The following is a 17,812-nucleotide window of genomic DNA, read 5'->3' as shown; positions in this document are numbered from 1 at the left end:
TGTGATGTCCACATGTGTGGACGCCAGGCTGGAGTAAAGTGTTAGAGCTATTTATACCTATGTAAACTTTTATACACTGGTTTTTACCTGTCTTGTTTCAGAAAGGTTTAAAAGGGTAATATCCACAGTTTATTTGTTTGTTTATTTGTTTTAATTCAACATATTTTATTAAAGTAATTGAGCTTGAACACAGAAAAAACTGAATCAAATAATCATAAAATCAAATCACTTGCACTATACTGAAGTCTAATCTACTCTGAGCTAATGCCGGTTTCCAACACTAATGATCGGGTGAAGGAGAGAGATGAGGGTGTGCACGGCCACTGGTGCTCTTATCCCTGTTCTTTGTGATACAATCCAACAGGAAAGCAGTCAAACCCTTGGACATTAGCCAAGTTAACGTTCACAAATATATACACACAGAGGAACTCTGAGCCCCAATGTCAGCATTAGCACAAACATGCCACTTCATACCAAATCTCAGTGTGAGGTCAGGTGTTAGTCTCATTCCATTATTCTGGCTATATTTTCTTACTCATTACTATTAAACTTATACTTAAGACTAACTATTAACAAAATCACACCCCAATAACTCTGTTATTACACTTTGTATTTAATCATAAAAAGGCTGGATGTTGAAACCTTTTACTTCTATTTTGTATGAGCCAGGATTCTCAACAGCTGATACTCTGTCTGTATCAGCTGGTGGTGGTCAGAGGGCCCGGTGGCGCCTGTGTCCGGCAGCCTCGCCTCTGTCAGTGCGCCACAGGGCAGCTGTGGCTACAGTGTAGCTTGCTATCGCCAGTGTGTGAATGTGTGTGTGAATGGGTGAATGACTGAATGTAGTGTAAAGCACTTTGGGGTCCTATGGACTAGAAAAGCGCTATACAAATGCAGGCCATTTACCATGTCCAAAAAGTGACAGGTATCGTTTTATGGAGCAAAAAACTTAAGAGCGCATATTTTATAAATAATACCAACAATTACAAATGCAGACCTTTAATAGTAATAAGTAATCCTTTATTTATAATGCATAGCAATATAAAAATAGTAACATGTGAAAATATTACAATGGGCACAGATGAATTTGTATCAAAAACAGCAACCAAGCCAAAGTAATGAATAACACACATAAATAACAACTGCTTGAGAGAGCAAACAATTTCTTTTCATCTGTTCCTTGGCAGAAAGTTAAGACAGCTATTCAGCTTTAGGTTTCAATAAACAGAAGTAATGGATGCAGTCCCTTTGAAATGTCACACAAAAGTCTACTTGTGCATATACTTAGCTTTAACTCTTCTCTTTTTTGTTTTGTATTCCAAAAGGTTTTCATTTTCTCCAGAGGATGTCTCTCTTTCAGTGGTTATCGACTGTTCACATTCATTTTCACAGACTGTTGGAATGTCGATGCTGGCCGAATGTTTCTTGCTAGAATACAATGGCCTAATTTTGCGTGCATTATCTGTCGTCTTTATTTCGTACTGGCATATACTTTTGCCTACTTGTTTTGTTTTTAAGACATTTGTATGCAGTTCATCTATCATTGCAGTAATACCCTCTGGAATGAATGCCCACTGTTTAACTGTGTCTAAAACAGCATTTAGTTTTCCAACCGCATCTTCTGTGCATTTTTTGTCTGTGCTTTCAACTACAGGAGTGTCATTCAAAGTTGATAGAGGACTTTTCAGAGTTTTTCATTTGTTTAAAATGGCTACAAGCCACCTTCAGGCAAGCACATGTGTTATAGTGAGAGAACGTACAACAAGTGCACTGAAGTGTTTCAGCCGATGCAAAAAAACACAGATTTCCAAACAAACTTGGCATTTTTATCACTTTCAAGTCCTCACAGTGTACAAAGTAATGCCTTTCTTTCACTGCAATTCTTGCCAAGGTAGAAATGTCTGTTTCCATGTTTGGATAGATGTCATTGTCAGCCTCTGCTAATTTTGCAAGTAACACTAGATGCTTGCAAAGAAGTCCTCGTAAGCCATATGTACAGTTGCAGTAGGACTCAACAGGGCAGACATCATACACCATGTCTTCTCTTGACTCAGATGGGACTTGATATGCATTAACTCCATGGCTGTTCTTGACTGTAATTTTAAGAGCCCAACCACTTTCCATCAGTCTTGAAGCAGAGTCTGAAACTTGAGACAAGGTGTCAGCAAACCTGTTTTTCATGCGGCCCACATCTTGCAGGGTTTTTATGACTGAGAAGTAGTCGTCGGCCTTCCCTAGGAGCACTTCAATCAGATCATCCAGACGCCTATTCTTGTAGCCAGATAAAAACTGGTATTTCAGGCGGTGGAAAAATCTGAAAAACAGTTATTTGAAATGATTAGTAACTGTAATTGAAGGAATTTAAAGTTTTAATCAAGACTGTATTATTTTTTTAAAAATTGGAATACCTATTGCACACGTCTTTTATAAAGGAATGCTCTGTGCCGGTTTAGCTGATTTAGGCAAATCCACCTACTCTGTTTTTTGTTGTGATAACATAAAAAACGCTGCTAGAATTTAAAGGATTTGCCTAAAACCTGTTCTGGCAATGACATGAAGAACCTACTCAGTTTAGCCTCTTGGATTAAAGCATAATATCTTTTTTTCAGCAATACAATTGAATGAGGTCAAAATAATAAATCATACCTTTCAATCACATTGTTTGTTTCAGAACGAGCGTGACTGAAGCGACGGCCGTAGTCACACCACATGTGGCCAATGCCTTCCCAGTGCTTCTGAAAATACTGGCACACCAAAGGGTATTGCTTAAATGTCTGGCAGAACTCTGCTGATGTGGCTTTAAAGTCGTCCTCCTAAGAGAATTGGATGCAACAGAATATATTTCAATCCATTTAACAGACCTATTGAAATCTTTAATATTATGTATTGAAGCCCTTTTCCTTTTATTGAATAACATTAAGAATTTTAAGTTATTAATAATATGTCGTGTTTTTGTATTAAGAAGCAATTATTTCTTCCCTTACAATGGCTATGAAGGAACACTAAACCTATAAGCATATTTGGTTTCAGCATCTGTCTGTGAAAGAATCCCACTCACAAGTTCTACTGCACAGTGGGTGACACAATGATGTTCTGCACAGCTTAAGTACTTGTTTTGATAAGCAAGATAAGAAGCCAGTTTTAGAAATTGTTTCAAAAATCTATTTTGTATCTCTCTGTAACTTTTTTTTAGCAACTGAAAGTTATTATGCTCTTAGTGTAATCAAGAAATCAAAATGTGAAATAGACAAATTACACTTACAGATGTGCAAGCTTTCAGCTTACAAAAGAAAGAAATGATTTCATTTCTCTTTTGGGTGTTAGAAAGCCCATGGACCCCGGACTCTGATTTTGAAAGCCATCGATTAACAGCCTGTGAATGTAAGAGAAAAAAAGTTAATCTGGAGAGAGAGACAGAGGAGCAGCTGTACAAAAAGCATAAAAGAAAGCTGACGTCCAAAAATAACTTTGTCACTCACTGGACAAGAGGACCTGTGCATTACAGAAATCAACCAGGCAAACATATTTTTAAATGTCAAAAAGAGCTTTGGGAAGCAGCCACCAGAAGATGAGTGCACTGTGGTCTTAAATGGATGGACATAGTCACTCAACATTTTATCCCTTTATATTCATTAACCTGAGTAGGTGAATATCACAATGAGGCAAATCATGACAACAGGACCCTGTTGTAAAAATGTGTTTCAGGTGCATCTTAGACAACGTGAAAAGAAAACAATGTGGTTTACCTGCAAGACATGGTACCAGCATAGAAGGATAGCTGACTCTGGTAAAACCTTCTGCAAAGCATTTATTTCCGCAAAGTCTTTGTCAACCATAAATGCTCTACAGAAAAAAAGAAAACACTAAATGAGATTAAACAGTATGAAAATGTTTTTGCTATCTCAAAGCACCACTTCAATGCCAAATTAAACATTTCAACTCACAAGTAGATGTATAAAATACTGCATACAGCCTATAGGAATAACTTTAACAACTGGAAAGGAAAGTTTTTTGCAGCCCATGCTGCAGCTATAGCATTAGATTCTGGCATGTTATAACTTTTTTGAAAAGGAATTATTTCAAAATTAATAGCTGTCAATGTATTATTTACCTCAGGGAAGTTGGGAAATGCTCACAAACTATTCCAAGAACAGTTTCCAGGGTTTTCTGACTTTCGTTGCTGACAATAGCATAGGCCACAGGGACTCCATGCCCATGATCATCTCTTACAACAAGTGTGAATAAGGGAAATGAATACTGGTTAACGCAGTGCGTGGTGTCAACAAATACTAACTGTTTTGCATAGTTCTCCATGTTTGATTTCATTACAGGTGTCTGCAAAACAATCATTAGTTCTTGGTCAGATGTGTATGGTTGATAGAAGAGAACATGTTCTTGATGTTTTCCATTAAGTAAGGTATGTACACATTGACTGTCTCCACAGTTAAAGTGCTTCTTCCTCATCATGCAGGTTCTAACACTGTCAATGTCACGTGGTGTGACAAAATGCTCTCTGTTGTGAAGATCTCTGTGTCCATGTTCTTTGGCCCATTTATGACATTCGGTTAGTATGATGGCTGGCTTAGTTCCAAGGGAAAGCAGTTCCTCAATCTTCCTCCTCAAATCACTGGAAATATTGTTGAAATGTGCGTCTTTTGGGTCCGAAGGATCATGCCCATCATGCTTATCATATGTACGCTGCACGATGACTGTGTGGTCTTTCCAACATTTGAGTACTTTAAATGAAACATAGGCCTTACAGCCCACTGCTCTGTAGCTGTTTCGACTTTTTTTCCCAGCTCTGATGCAGTTGAATTTGTAATAGTCTCTTTTCCTGTCTTTACCTGAGGCAACATTTAAACATTTATAATGTCCATGAAGGGTTAATGAGTTCAATTTTTCTAACACAACACTGAATGGGTCCTCCTGGCATTGTGACACATGCACACAAAGTTGTGTGTCTTTTCCAGTTCTTTTTTTTTCGTCATTCAGAACACTTCTTCTAATTATATCGTCCATTTCTGGTGGAAAAATAACGAAGGTTTAATTAGTCAATATTCATTAATTCATTTTAACTTGTTTTGGGGTTTTTTGCAATACAATGTAAATATTAAATATAATATTAAAAAATATATATATATATAAAATAATATAAAACAAACAGGGGCTAAAAGAAGCTAAACTTTCATATGGTATGTCTCTGGCAACTTTAACATGATGTCCCAGGGACAACATCTACGCGATGTCCCAGGGACAACATCTACGTGATGTCCCAGGGACAACATTTACGCGATGTCCCAGGGACAACATTTACGCGATGTCTCAGGGACAACATTTACGCGATGTCCCAGGGACAACATTTACGCGATGTCCCAGGGACAACATTTACGCGATGTACCAGGACAAATTTGTAAATTTCTGGATTACTGTTAATCTCCATAGAATCAAGAACTCATGTCCAGTTTCACAGCTATGGACCAGTTAATTATGTTTCCAGGTGATAGTTTGATTCATAGATTCAGCACACAACCATAAGTCTAGGCCTTTTAGTCCAGATTCTCTTCACTTATGTTTGTAAAATGATCAGGGAAGCTACTGCAATTTTGCCTGACCCAACCCCCGGGCCACGAAACACCCAAAAAGTTGGGGAACGCTGGTCTAGAGAACACTGGTTAGCTAATGCTGTCGTCAAGTAGCCTATCGCTAGCAAACAAACAGCAAGCCAAGTGAGGAACATATGTATAATGCTTACCGTTTATTAAAGGAAAGTATCCTAAATTGACTTCAAATTCGGCGGACAGGCGGCGGTTTCTCGCTTCTTCACTTGTATTTCGAAATACTCGAAGGCGGGTATTTCGAAGTCGCAAAGGAATGACGTCACAAGAAGGTGATTGGTCACTTGCAATGTTGAACCTGGAACAACATTAATTATGATGATGTGGGAACAATGCTGACACGAGGAAATCAGATCGTCCGAGGTGGGAGAGGTGGCAGCTTTTATACAAGCACAATTGGCAACCTCAGGACAGTGTCATGGGTATCGTTGGATGCACCAGAAGTGTTGGATGAATGGCATTGTTACTGACAGAGAAACCGTTCGTCTTCTGCTCCGTTTATTCGATGGAGAAGGTGTGGATTTGAGGTCACGTAGACGACTGCGGAGGCGAGTGTATCATAGCAGAGGCCCCAACTATGTGTGGCATATCGACGGCTACGATAAACTGAAGCCATTTGGGATTGCAATCAGTGGATGCATTGACGGATTTTCAAGGAGTATAATATGGCTAGACGCTTACAAGACAAATAATGACCCGAGAGTAATTGCTGGCTACTTCATGGATGCCGTGATTCAACAAGGTGGTTGCCCTGATCGAGTGAGATTAGATCTAGGAACAGAAAACGTCCATGTGGCTCACATGCAACGATTTTTGCACTTTACAGACAATGAACCAGAAAGAGAGCACGTCATATTTGGAGCAAGTACAGGAAATCAACGCATTGAAAGATGGTGGCTAATCTTACGAAGCCAGTGTATCCAGTACTGGATTGAACTATTTGACAAACTAAGAGAGGATGGCCACTTCTCAGACTCTTTCTTGGACAAATCATTGGTCCAGTTCTGTTTTCTTCACATTATACAGGTGAGTTTACATAGGTGATTGTGTAAACGACATGTATTGTAACTGTTTAATTTGTAACAACTCACACGGCCTTTGTATATTATAGAAACATCAGATATATTAAAGTACACGTGAAAAGTAGTGCTTTTTTTTTTTTTTTTTAAACTGTTTTGTTAAAAAAAAAATTCCACATATATATCAAGGAACACAATTATACATTATAACACATTGATTATTTATGTGTTTAGGCCTCTCTCTGTACTCGGTTAGCATTTTTGGTGGGTCAAAACTAAGTAAATAAGTATCTGTCTGTTCATGATGTGTGTGTGTGTGTGTGTGTGTGTGTGTGTATAGGTATGTGTGTGTATATATACGGATATATATCATTAATGTAGCTCAAAGCTAAATTAATGGTGTGTAAGCTAAGAAAATCAATGTAGAAGTTAGTTGTGCTTTTGTACATTAACATTTTCATATTGTATGCCTGAAAATGTTTCTTTTGTTCATTTTGTTTTCATCTAGGAAGAATTAAGTGAAGTTGCTTTGGCCTGGAATGACCACAGAATGCGCCCAGTCCACAACTCCCGAAGTCCTCATGGCCGACCATCTTTTATGTATGCCCTCCCAGACATTTATGGCGCGAGGGACTGTCTCAAACATGTCAATATGGACAAAGTTGAAGCCTGCCTTGAAGAATGCGTGTTCAAAGACTTTCCATGTGAAGAGGATGTCTTTCATCTCTGTGTAGAACTCATGTCAGAACATAACCTGGACTTCTCAGATGATGTGTTTCATACAGTGGATCTGTATGTAAAGCTAAGGCAGTTGATGCTTACTGAGTTGGAGCTTTTGCCTTAAAGGTTAGACATCGTTATGCATTTTTAATTCTGTATTTTCATATTTAAATTGTAAACTTTTATGAGTTATTAATTTTTGGATGGTTGTCGTTTTTGGGGCACACATACATGGGTTTTGAGGGCCTGAAAATGTATTTCACGAACAGGGCCAATTGAAAAAGGCTATAAAAATTGTATTTAATTTTTGGAGGGTTGTTTTTTTTTTTGGATGGTTTATTTCAATTAACAAACCAATTTTTTTTTTAAAAGCCTTATTATTAAAACATATGTAAACATAATGTCTGTTAGACCTGCTATTTGGAGGATATGCAGCGCATGTCACCTTGGAATTATGATTTCAACTTTTTGTAAATATGCTTTTTCATATTTCTTTTTATTTGAGTAATTATTGATGTTTTGAAATATCTGGTTATGTAGCAGTAAAAAAAATTTTCACTGTCATTTTTTTCACTGCTGAGACTTTTTATATATACTGACTGTTTTCCTGATTATGGGCAGTATAATTATATATTTTTTAGCATATGGATAACCTAACTGAGTGAGATTTATGGACCTTTTTTTTTTTTTCGGATTGCGCCTCAGAATAATAAAAACCCAGAAATTACCAAAATTAAAGATGTAATTTGTCTCATTGAACACTTTATTATAAAACACAGATCTTTTGCCATCATCTTGTCTTAAAACAAAATAACTGTACTGTATTTACAGTAACACAAAAAACCTTAAAGTATTCTTATAAAAAGCTAATTGCAAGCACAAGACTTGGAAAAAGTACGATAATACACTCAACAAAAATATGCAATATGTTTTGCAAAAGTTCAATTATTATTAAAAATACAAAAAGAATGGGACAATAAAAAGAGATTGAGGATAATATGGCAAGATCTGATAACAATATCCTACAATTAAAGAATAAGAACGTGTGGTCTAAAACCACTATGAAGCAAATACATTAGGCTCAAACATGAAAACAGAAATATAGGAAAATATCTTTTAAATAACTACCCCATCGGCTATGTAGTTTTGAAAAAGGGGGCTATGATACACAGGGGTTTTTTTCCATTACAAAAATCAGGAAAAGCCAACCAAAAATCAACCTTCAGCTAAGCAATTGCTGATTTCACAGAAATCCAAAATAAAAGCATATAGGTGTGCCTTATGGCCATTCAATTTAGCAAAAGTCACCATAACCCAGATGGCTAAACAGAACTGTACAAACATAACTGTAATAAAATACAATGATAAAGTAAAACCTGACTTGTAAACTGTAAAATGTGTGCACGATGATAAAACATGTAGGAGATATTGCATATATCTCCTACATGTACTATACACTACATATTGCAGGGGTCTCAATCTCTAATTTTCTGGTGAACCACTACAATACATGTCATCTTTTGACATTACATTAATAAAATTTGACAAATTAAAATTAACCTAATGCATTTTTTAAAGTTGATTTTGGATTCAAATAATAGAAAAAATGAATAAAAGGTGGAAAAACTGCTTTCATTGTTCACATGCACACATGCTGACTGAGGAAATGGGAATGCTTATAAATGGTCTCCAGACTGCCACTCTGAGACCTCTGCAGAAATGCATTTCACAAGTGTTTAGAAAAATATTGCCTCAGTTGTAATAGGAAAACACAGAAACACAAAGAAGTACCTCAAATTGCATTACAGTGGTATTTCACCAAATACTTTTTCTTGGAACTCAGTTTTTAAACACCTGAAACCTTTGCTGTGACATTCACATGGGAACACTTTAGTCTTAGTTCACAACTCAAATATAATCTGTTGTAAAACAACAATGGCTTTTAAGCCATTGTCCGTGAATCAAACCTTTAGATAATGTCCATAACCCACACATTTGATTCCAACACACTGTTCATCTCCGATCTGAAGTCAGGATAGCTGTCATAATTTATCGACAGCTCCAGTACACACCCACATGTGTGTGCCACAGGTCGTCTCTGGAAACCTTTCAGTTCGTTAAACCCAATGATGATGTTCTTTCCCAGATGTAAATCTGAACCTGTGCAAAACCTGAGGAACAAACACAAATGTTCCTTCTCAGCATTCTTCACATATGTAGTTAGATATTTCTGAATCAGCTTCTGGTGAGCCGTCATTGTTTCAGGGAAAGTGAGACACTTGAGAACTTTTCTCACAGTTGGTTGGAGGGTTTCATAAACTGAAGATAGATCACAAAGGCTTTCCCATGCAGTGCTGAGTGTTCTTGCCCACTGTTCAATAACATAGGCAGGCTCTTGGACAAGTGTTTTGTGTGCAAGCTCCAATAGGACTTCAGTGGCATTGCAGGCTGTTGGTATCTTTCTGCAGCTGTGGTTATCAAGTATGTCTATAAGTTCTTCTTGGTCCACGGTGCTAAAGTCTGATCGCCACGCCTCTAACACTGTACGCTCAGAGTCAGGCATGAACTTAAGGAAATTCTCCACAATATCACTCTTTACATATCCAAAGGCAGCTTGTTCCAGAATGGCAGGTGCAATTTTCACAGGCAGATATTTCTCTCTAACCCATCCAAATGCAATGATTCTGCCCACACTCTCCCACTCCGGTTGCCCAAGATCATGCCTTAAGAAGGGCACTTTGTAAACGTTTCCAGTGGTGCACTGGTCATAGAATTCTTTCCAGAATTCTGAAAGACAGTCTCTCACAACTCCCCCATCGTCATGGGCCATTTCAGGTGTTCCATCAGGCAGTAAGACCTGGATTTTGATGTCGACATCTTCAAGGTCCTTATCACTAAAATGTGAAATGAGCTCTGACATTACCTGCCCTCTGTGGACCACCACTACTCTCCTCACTCTCTCACTGGATGGACCAGGTTGTGGAGAAAAAATCAGGGTGTCATCCAAATTTATTGGCTCACTGTCAGAAAAGGGGCCAACAAAAATAATGTCACTGCTGTGAGAAGTGTTAGCGCTTAGAGACTGCGTGGAAGATTGTGGAAGGTTATCGTTTGGAGTGTCTTCAATGTATGTCACATCATGGCTGATTGTTTCAAATGGAGCAGATGTTTGGACTGTAGTGACAGTAAAAGAAGAGGTTTGGTTTTGAGGACTCGCTTCAATTTCTGAAGATGGATGCAAACCTGGGTTGGAGCTCTGAAGGCTGTCATTTTGTTTTTTCTTTGTGGTGAGGTAGAACCTGAGGATATTAAGTTTTGTGACATGATAAAGTTCTCCTACTGTCAATGCATCATCGACTATCATCTCTTGATAATCCTTCAGATCACAGTCAAAATCTGTTAAGGGCCCCTGAATGTTTCCTCCATCTGGAAAGAACAGGCCTGTTGCAACCTGTAATATGTCCCTTTTCTTGGCATCCTTGCAGATGTCTATTTTTCTTGTTCCTCCTCCTCGTCTAGCTCTAACCTGCTTGAAAACCTCAGTGTCTTCATCATAATGCATCCATCCTATTTCTATTTTTCTATTTCTCTTCAGAGCATTTCTTTTATGGGTTGTTTGGGAATGTTCTTCTTGCCGTGTGCTACTGCCATCCTCTTCAGATAATTTTCTTTTGGACAGTTTGGATTTCAGCCGTTCAAAAAGCGCTGACTTGCGGCTGCTGCCCCTCCGTCTGCAAAATCCAAATACTGCTAGACGATCACCGTATGATGGCAAATAAGTCTTCAGCTCCTCATCTGTCATTAGACTTATGACACTGGCATCAATCTAAAGATGGAAAAATAATTTAATTTATTGAAACAACCAGCCTTGAAAATACAATTCTATTTTTAACTTAAGAACAATGAGGAAAAGTTGCATTTCAACCAGTATCTTGTTGGAATTAAGTACCTTCTCATTCTCCAAGGTCTGTATAATTTCCTCAGAGACTTCTCTTTGTTTCAAGAATTCAGTCAAGTCTCCCATGCTGTAAGGAAGGATGTAAATTAAAATTACAAAATTAAAATAAAGCCACCATATTATCGTCAAAGTATCTGTGCCTACCTACATTATGAGCTCTGACTATGGTGGAGAAGTGGGAACTGCATTTTTAAGTGTCCATTTGCACTGTAACTACAATCAGCATCACAATACAGTCAATCCCACATTTTCTCAGTTGTCTGGTTACAGTTTTATTGGTTTTGTTCCTTATTTATATAGTTGTCAGTCATATTCCCTGTTTTGGGTGATTTGTGATTTTGTTTTATACAGTGCTGTATACTTATTACGCATGCTTTCAGCAAAACGTCTGTTTCATCAGACGTAACAGGTGTCATTAGCGTGTAACAGAAACCTTATAGGTACCTTTGGTTAACCCTGACGTTGCATTCTATTCAACTTTGTATGTAACAATCGCTGTCACACTGTTTTTATATACCTTTTATCCAGTTATCATTTGTAGGAAGGCATTCAAAACTGAAGAACCTGGCGCCATTTGTTGTTAATACAGCAGCTCACGACACGATCCAGTTTTGAGTGCGCACCCCTTTGCGCCATATCCTTCCGGGTAACAAGGAAATGACATCAGCCACGTAGATTTCTTATTGGCAGCGCTAACTCGAAATTTCGAGTTATTTTCTCAAAATTTCGAGTTAATAAGTCCGAATTTTGAGAAAATAACTCGAAATTTCGAGAAAATAAGTCGAAATTTCGAGAAAGATAACTCGAAATTTCGAGTTATGGATCTTTTTTTTTTTTTTTTAGTGGCGGAAACGGGCTTCCATAAAAATGACATCTGGTGAGTTAAAATAACTTGGGAGTCTTATTTGAACACAAAATGAAACTCACTTTGTGAGGCCTAATTGACAGACAGACGAGAGAAGAGGGCAAGATTTAGGATTGGTGATAGGATTGACAAGTTACAAGTTTTAAAAATAATGCTAATTAAATTATTAATTTTGGACACAAAGCTCAATTTTACCTTGAAAGTGTCACAAAATTATTGTAATTTGAGAAGTGTTTAGAGTCTGACAGATCAAATCCTACTAACCTACTGTATGGTTTTTTTTTTTTGTTTGTTTGTTTGTTTTTTTAAATGACCCGACAGTAAAATAATGAAATGGCAAAACCAACACTGTTGCCTTTGTTGGTAATCTGAGAAGTATAGTTGTGTGTACTTGTTTCATTTAATAAGCTATTGTTGACAAGCTGAAATGGGAAGTGTAAATATTCATGGGACTTTTAATATTTAACCTCAGAGCCTTCAGACAGTGTTGTGATAATTATTTCACTTATTTTGTGCTTAGACTTGGATTAGACTTTGATTATCGTGTCTGTAGTTTGTAATGTAAAGGTTTAGCTAGGTCAAAAAATGAACAATCACCGGGTTTGTGTTAATGTTAACATATTAATAAAATCAGCGTTTCTGTTATTGGAAGGTGCACAAGTAACAGGAAGGAGACTCGAACTGAGAGCTCTGTTTCTAAAGTACACAGATCATAAAATTGCATGAAATATATGGGCATAAAGTGCATGCCTTCGGTTGTGTTAATTACATTTTATCCTTTGCGTTGTTATACAATACTGAGTTCATGTAACTTATTCTCCTTACAGCATGCTTAAGATAAAAAAGTCCAACTTGTCACTCTTAATTAGACATTTTAAGTAAAACCAGCTAATCAAATTTCAGTCACCTTTAAAGGTTAAATGGGGAGAATAAGTCTTTTTTTTGTTTGTTTTTTTGTTTTTGTTTAATTAATCTACGTTTAAATAATTATTTTATGAATTGTGGATCTGTTTATAAAGCACGAAGCCCTTTTCTGCATATTTGATTGCACATATTTAAATAAATAAAATCTTGATTTTAGTCGCATCTGAACACTTACAGAAAGAGAATCAAGATTTCTGATTACCAAATCTTTTCTTCAGTGTTATAAATGTGTCAAAACGAGCACCTTGTAGACGCTGTTATCAGCTACAACATGGTATTTTATGCCCTGATTTTTCAGCTGAAACGAAATGAATATTTGGTTAATTAAATGTAACCCCCCAAAATAATTGCTACTTTCTGTCCTGCACGCAGATGAAATGATTAATTGATCCGATTCCTGCTCTCTCAGTTCAGAGGGTCGCTTGACTTGGTGTTGAAGTCAATAAGCACTAAAGGAAAACTGCTGCTCAGCTGATCTCAATAAACACTTTCTTAATGAGTCAACTTACTCGAAAGCTATTTTGAAGTCCTTTTAGTGCAGTATGATGTTCATTTTGTAAATTATGGCCTCGTTTAGACTCAAACAGACAATAAAACGATATTCTTTGTGACAAGCTCGTGCTTGAGTCACTTTCATATGAGTATGCAGCGCGCTTCTCAGTCTAATCCATCCCCTCTCTGTGATTTTCACTTTAAAAGGGAAAAAATTACTAACAGAAGAAATGTTATATATGGTTTCTGGCACACGTATAGAAATCTTTGGGACCCCAGTGGAGTGTTTTGATCCAGCTTTTTAATGTTACCATTCAAGCTGGTTATTTTCAATATATTTCATATGCATTAAACTCATACTGGCATTCACCATCCTATAATTTTAATATTAATAATAAAAAAAAAACCCTAATACTGGGCAAAACAGCTAGTTGTCTTTGATGCTAGTTGATTTTCAAACACAGGTAAACTAAACCCCACAGTGACTGAATCCAATATAAAGATTCATCAGGTGTTGTAATTCTGTAACTGATTTTATGTATCTTTTTGCATCCACTGTAACATAATGAGAACTTTCCCATCACTCTTTGTGCATGCGAGTGTGAAAATCATGACAATACATGAAAGGAGGGCTTAGCGTTCTGGTTAAGTGTGAAAATGACTCTTGTCTTATCTAATGGGATAAAAGGTTGGAGACTTGGGAGACATTTGGTGTTGAAAGCAGACACCCAGCAGACAGACATTTGAAAGCAGCCTAATTTCTTTCAGATTCATGATGAGCTCAGCGGCATTAGATCATAGATGCGCAAAGAGCAAAATGGGAGAATTAGACAGTCGCGGCTGCTGCTGCTGCTGTCAGCCATTATCCACTGAGGTAAGAACTGACAGGGCTATGATGCTAACATCCATTAGAGCAATTAACTGCGGCACATAGGTGTCCTACATTTTAGGTGTGTGAGGTGGTCTATTAAAAGTATTCTAAATTTTTATTCCTTTTCAAAGGAAAAAAAAAGAAACAATACAGCAAATGTATTATAAGCAGTGGGACAGAATTAAATAGAGCGTAAACTTAATTTCATGTTGCCACAATTCATTCGATTCATATGGGCTTAATAGTATTGTTCATTTTCCTGCATATTTAGGGGTGAAGTGTTCGTACCTGGTTATGTCTGGGGGGCATTAATTCTGACTAATGAAATGACTCTATCCTCTGTGGCGTTTTAATCTATTCACTGTGAAAGTAATTGACAAGCCCACAGTATGTGCATTAGGATAGCTCCGGCACCAAAGGACAGCTGTTACTAAAGCAATTAAAATGACAAAGGTTAATTAATTCTCTGCAGTTTTTTACCTGATATGAGACATTCACAATGAGTGAGTTTTCATTTTCAGAGGAGTAATAGTGTTTTGAGGAGGGTAATTTATTTGTGGTTTAAAAAAGAAAAACACCAGTCATTGTCTGATGGAGCCTTTAATATGTCAATACCTCACACAAAACTGTGCCCCCAGGACAGCTTCAGCCCCAGATTTGAAATGCATTCTGCAGAAGGACATGATCTGAAATGACAATTGCTTGTTTTTGCCTCTTTTTTTTTTCAAAGCAAGCTCCTTATTCTTTGTCCTGTAGCAACGCAAACAGAATGTGATTTGTTTTTAAATGAGGCGCATGAGGATGTTTTACGCTTTAATTTGAGCAAACGTCTGTAAGTAAGTGGAAGCTCTACATTTTCGCTGCGGTTGGGGGTCAAGCGGAAGAAAAACCGAGACGCAAATAATTACTATGCCAACCACCTCTGACACCACGAGAGCAGAACCCAAGAACTTTCTAATCCACCTAAATGTCAAAGCAACGTTCACAGCCCTCCCTCCATGTGAATCTCCACAGGCTGCCAAAAGGCCAGTGGTTAGTCATCTGTTTACTCCTGCAGCTGCTGGGTGTCATTGGGACTCTGAAGGAGAAATCCCATGATTCTCTCTGCCATTTCTGACAGCTCCCGCCCAGACCACATTAATCAGGGATTGTGGGCGAGCTAGGGGATAGAAGGCAGGCATGGATGGCTCCGGCCCAGCATAGCTGAACCGAGGGAGAAGATCTGGGCCCAAAGATAACTTAGACGTCCAAACACTGCCGCTCTGCAACGCTGTCGGTTTCATTCATACGCACGGAATTCGTTAAATGGACAAAAGAAATGGCCAGATTTGCATTTCTTATAAAACAGAGCTTGGAAAAGGACTCAAACATCTCCTAGTTGTGCATATTGGTGTCTACAAGAGATTAATTCCTGAAAAGCTGCGTTCCTTACATTTTAATTATTTAACTCCGCTTTCTCCATCTTCTCTGTTAAATTATTTTTTCACTAAGCTGTAATGAAGGTGTAATCTGTGATCTGAAAATTTTTTTTTTAAAGCTGAAATACAAAGCAGGAAACGGCTTTCATTTCCAAAATGAGGAACATTTGTTACAAATATATATTTATTTAAATCTAAGGACCGTTTTAAATCATTAATGTTCTTATATAAATGAGTAACACAACTCCCTATTTGCAATTACAGATAAGAAATCATCGACTGGTATATAAAAGAAGAATGTAGTCACCAGTACTGTACTAACACTGTTTTTTCTGTAATGCAACACACTGCTGGATGGAATTCAGTAATCAAATTACATTTAAAACTATACCATTACTTACATTACAAAGGTTCTTCATTTACCTGCACGATGGGCACAGAAAGGAAAAAACTCAAACATGCCCTCTTTCAGTCCTGAACAATTATACCACAATCAGCTGATTTCAGTTAGTATGCAGGGAAAACAGTGGAATGGTCTACAGCTAAAAAGTGGATACGTGGACATTACTTTTGCTTTTACTATATCCATGGACAGTAACGTGAAGGTACAGTGCAAACTGCATCCAGGACAGAAAACTGAAGCTATAAAATCTGCACAGACAGCATAGTGGCACAAAGGTAGTGTGGAAGAACCCAGAGTGATGTTAAAGCCGAGTATATGCCAAACCCAGCTAAGCAGACAGCCTGATCTTCTGCTGAAGCAGTGATGAGCAGTCAGGCTCGTAGCATTTCAGCCTCCATTTCTCCAGCCTGCACCTGTTAGTAGAATTACTGTGAAATGCCTTTTGAGCTAGTTTTTAGTTCAAACATTCTTTGCTGTTGTGTTGTTCATACTTGAACACTAAAAGGAAGATCTCGCATGTGTCCTCTTCAGAGGAGGGGATCTGTGTCAGTGTGCAGGATTGTAGTCTGGTAATTATGTACTTGCATTTATATAGCTCTCCATTCATCCATCCATCCATCGCCTGCAATCTCTCCAATGTGTCCTGGGTCTGCTCTGGGCCCTCCTTCAGGTAGTACATGTCTCAAATGCCTTACCCAGGAGCTGTACTCTAAACTCCACCTGAATGATTGAACTCCTCACCTTACTGCTAGGGTGATGACCTTTTGGAGGAAACTCATTTCTGCTCATTTGCTCAGCTTTCTGTCACTACCCCCAGCTTGTGGCCATAGATGATTGACAAATTTGCGCTCATACTTAATTCTTTCTTCACCACAACAGATTTGTGAAGCATCCAAAGCCCTGAGAATGCCTCCCCCAGTTGGTCTGTGAATCTCCTGGTCCACTCTCCCCTCACTCAAGAAATGGGACACTGAGATACTCCTCCTTTGACTCCAATAGGAACCTAGTAGGAGGAACTACAAACTGAGACCAGGAATGTGTTTACTGAGTTTATAAACTGAGTGAGCAGTAAGGTAATTAGATGTGAAACCAGAGGATTTGCCCCCTGCTGGCCATGAGAAAAAATGCAGGTTTATGCACTTTGCATTGCAGGGTTTGTTCGGTAAGAAAAATACAAAATGGAAATTTTTCATCAAATACTTAAACTTGCAATAATGAATTTGTTTTGGTAATTTTGGGGCAACAAAATAATTTGTAGGCAGAAGACTGAAAAAAAATCATCTCGTTGTGTTGATCTGGACTAATTTCTAAATAGAAGAAAATTAGTTTTCATTTGAATCCATTAGGGGTTTAATGGTTCCAAAACAGAGACGGAATTTGTCTTCCTGTCCCCCCAGCTCCTCCATCCGACCCACTGCTCATTAACTTACTAATAGAGGAGTTAATAGAACATAAAGTTCCTATAAAAGTTAAGTGCAGCAACTCAGTGCTTGAATGTAATCTCAAACAAACCAGGATGATTATGTG

The 17,812-nt window shown here is 37.8% G+C and overlaps 3 protein-coding genes across 4 annotated transcripts; 1 reads left to right on the top strand and 2 right to left on the bottom strand.

Annotated features, from left to right (window-relative positions):
* Positions 1 to 998: 998 nt before the first annotated feature.
* On the bottom strand, positions 999 to 5,865 carry LOC146659657 (uncharacterized). 2 transcript variants are annotated; one of them, XM_085423773.1, is made up of 6 exons: positions 5,753 to 5,865; positions 4,112 to 5,021; positions 3,747 to 3,843; positions 3,263 to 3,373; positions 2,647 to 2,813; positions 999 to 2,314 (listed from the first exon to the last, which is right to left on the bottom strand). In XM_085423773.1, exons 2-6 carry the CDS (start codon positions 5,017 to 5,019, stop codon positions 1,660 to 1,662), a joined length of 1,938 nt encoding a protein of 645 aa, XP_085279899.1. In that variant the 5' UTR covers positions 5,020 to 5,021; positions 5,753 to 5,865; the 3' UTR covers positions 999 to 1,659. The 2 variants fall into 2 exon arrangements, with proteins under 2 accessions (XP_085279899.1, XP_085279900.1); XM_085423774.1 differs by lacking the exon at positions 4,112 to 5,021 and having other exon boundaries at positions 5,753 to 5,837.
* Positions 5,866 to 5,921: 56 nt separating this feature from the next.
* Positions 5,922 to 8,069, top strand: LOC146659656 (uncharacterized). Its single transcript, XM_085423776.1, has 2 exons — positions 5,922 to 6,641; positions 7,143 to 8,069. The coding sequence occupies exons 1-2, from the start codon at positions 6,048 to 6,050 to the stop codon at positions 7,476 to 7,478; spliced, it is 930 nt and encodes a 309-aa protein (XP_085279902.1). The 5' UTR covers positions 5,922 to 6,047; the 3' UTR covers positions 7,479 to 8,069.
* A 30-nt stretch (positions 8,070 to 8,099) lies between these two features.
* Positions 8,100 to 11,988, bottom strand: LOC146659655 (uncharacterized). The gene is made up of 3 exons (XM_085423775.1): positions 11,830 to 11,988; positions 11,304 to 11,379; positions 8,100 to 11,180 (listed from the first exon to the last, which is right to left on the bottom strand). Exons 2-3 carry the CDS (start codon positions 11,376 to 11,378, stop codon positions 9,324 to 9,326), a joined length of 1,932 nt encoding a protein of 643 aa, XP_085279901.1. The 5' UTR covers position 11,379; positions 11,830 to 11,988; the 3' UTR covers positions 8,100 to 9,323.
* Between the last annotated feature and the right edge of the window lie 5,824 nt (positions 11,989 to 17,812).

The sequence above is a fragment of the Rhamphochromis longiceps genome, linkage group LG11, assembly GCF_057381845.1.
Source record: "Rhamphochromis longiceps isolate RC_006_pf linkage group LG11, R_longiceps_female_GT1.1, whole genome shotgun sequence".
In the NCBI taxonomy this organism is placed as follows: Eukaryota; Metazoa; Chordata; class Actinopteri; order Cichliformes; family Cichlidae; genus Rhamphochromis; species Rhamphochromis longiceps.
The sequence above is the reverse complement of the archived record's forward strand: the minus strand, read 5'-3'. Positions and strand labels throughout refer to the sequence as shown.

Bases quoted from the DNA above. Each gene is read 5' to 3' on its own strand.
- LOC146659657 (XM_085423773.1), bottom strand. From the start codon at position 5,019: ATGGACGATATAATTAGAAGAAGTGTTCTGAATGACGAAAAAAAAAGA. The intron at 3,844-4,111 runs GTAAATAATACA...TTTTTTCTGTAG, and splicing joins CATTTCCCAACTTCCCTGAG to AGCATTTATGGTTGACAAAG. The intron at 3,374-3,746 runs GTAAACCACATT...TTACATTCACAG, and splicing joins GCTGGTACCATGTCTTGCAG to GCTGTTAATCGATGGCTTTC.
- LOC146659656 (XM_085423776.1), top strand. From the start codon at position 6,048: ATGCACCAGAAGTGTTGGATGAATGGCATTGTTACTGACAGAGAAACC. The intron at 6,642-7,142 runs GTGAGTTTACAT...GTTTTCATCTAG, and splicing joins GTTTTCTTCACATTATACAG to GAAGAATTAAGTGAAGTTGC.
- LOC146659655 (XM_085423775.1), bottom strand. From the start codon at position 11,378: ATGGGAGACTTGACTGAATTCTTGAAACAAAGAGAAGTCTCTGAGGAA. The intron at 11,181-11,303 runs GTACTTAATTCC...TTCCATCTTTAG, and splicing joins AGACCTTGGAGAATGAGAAG to ATTGATGCCAGTGTCATAAG.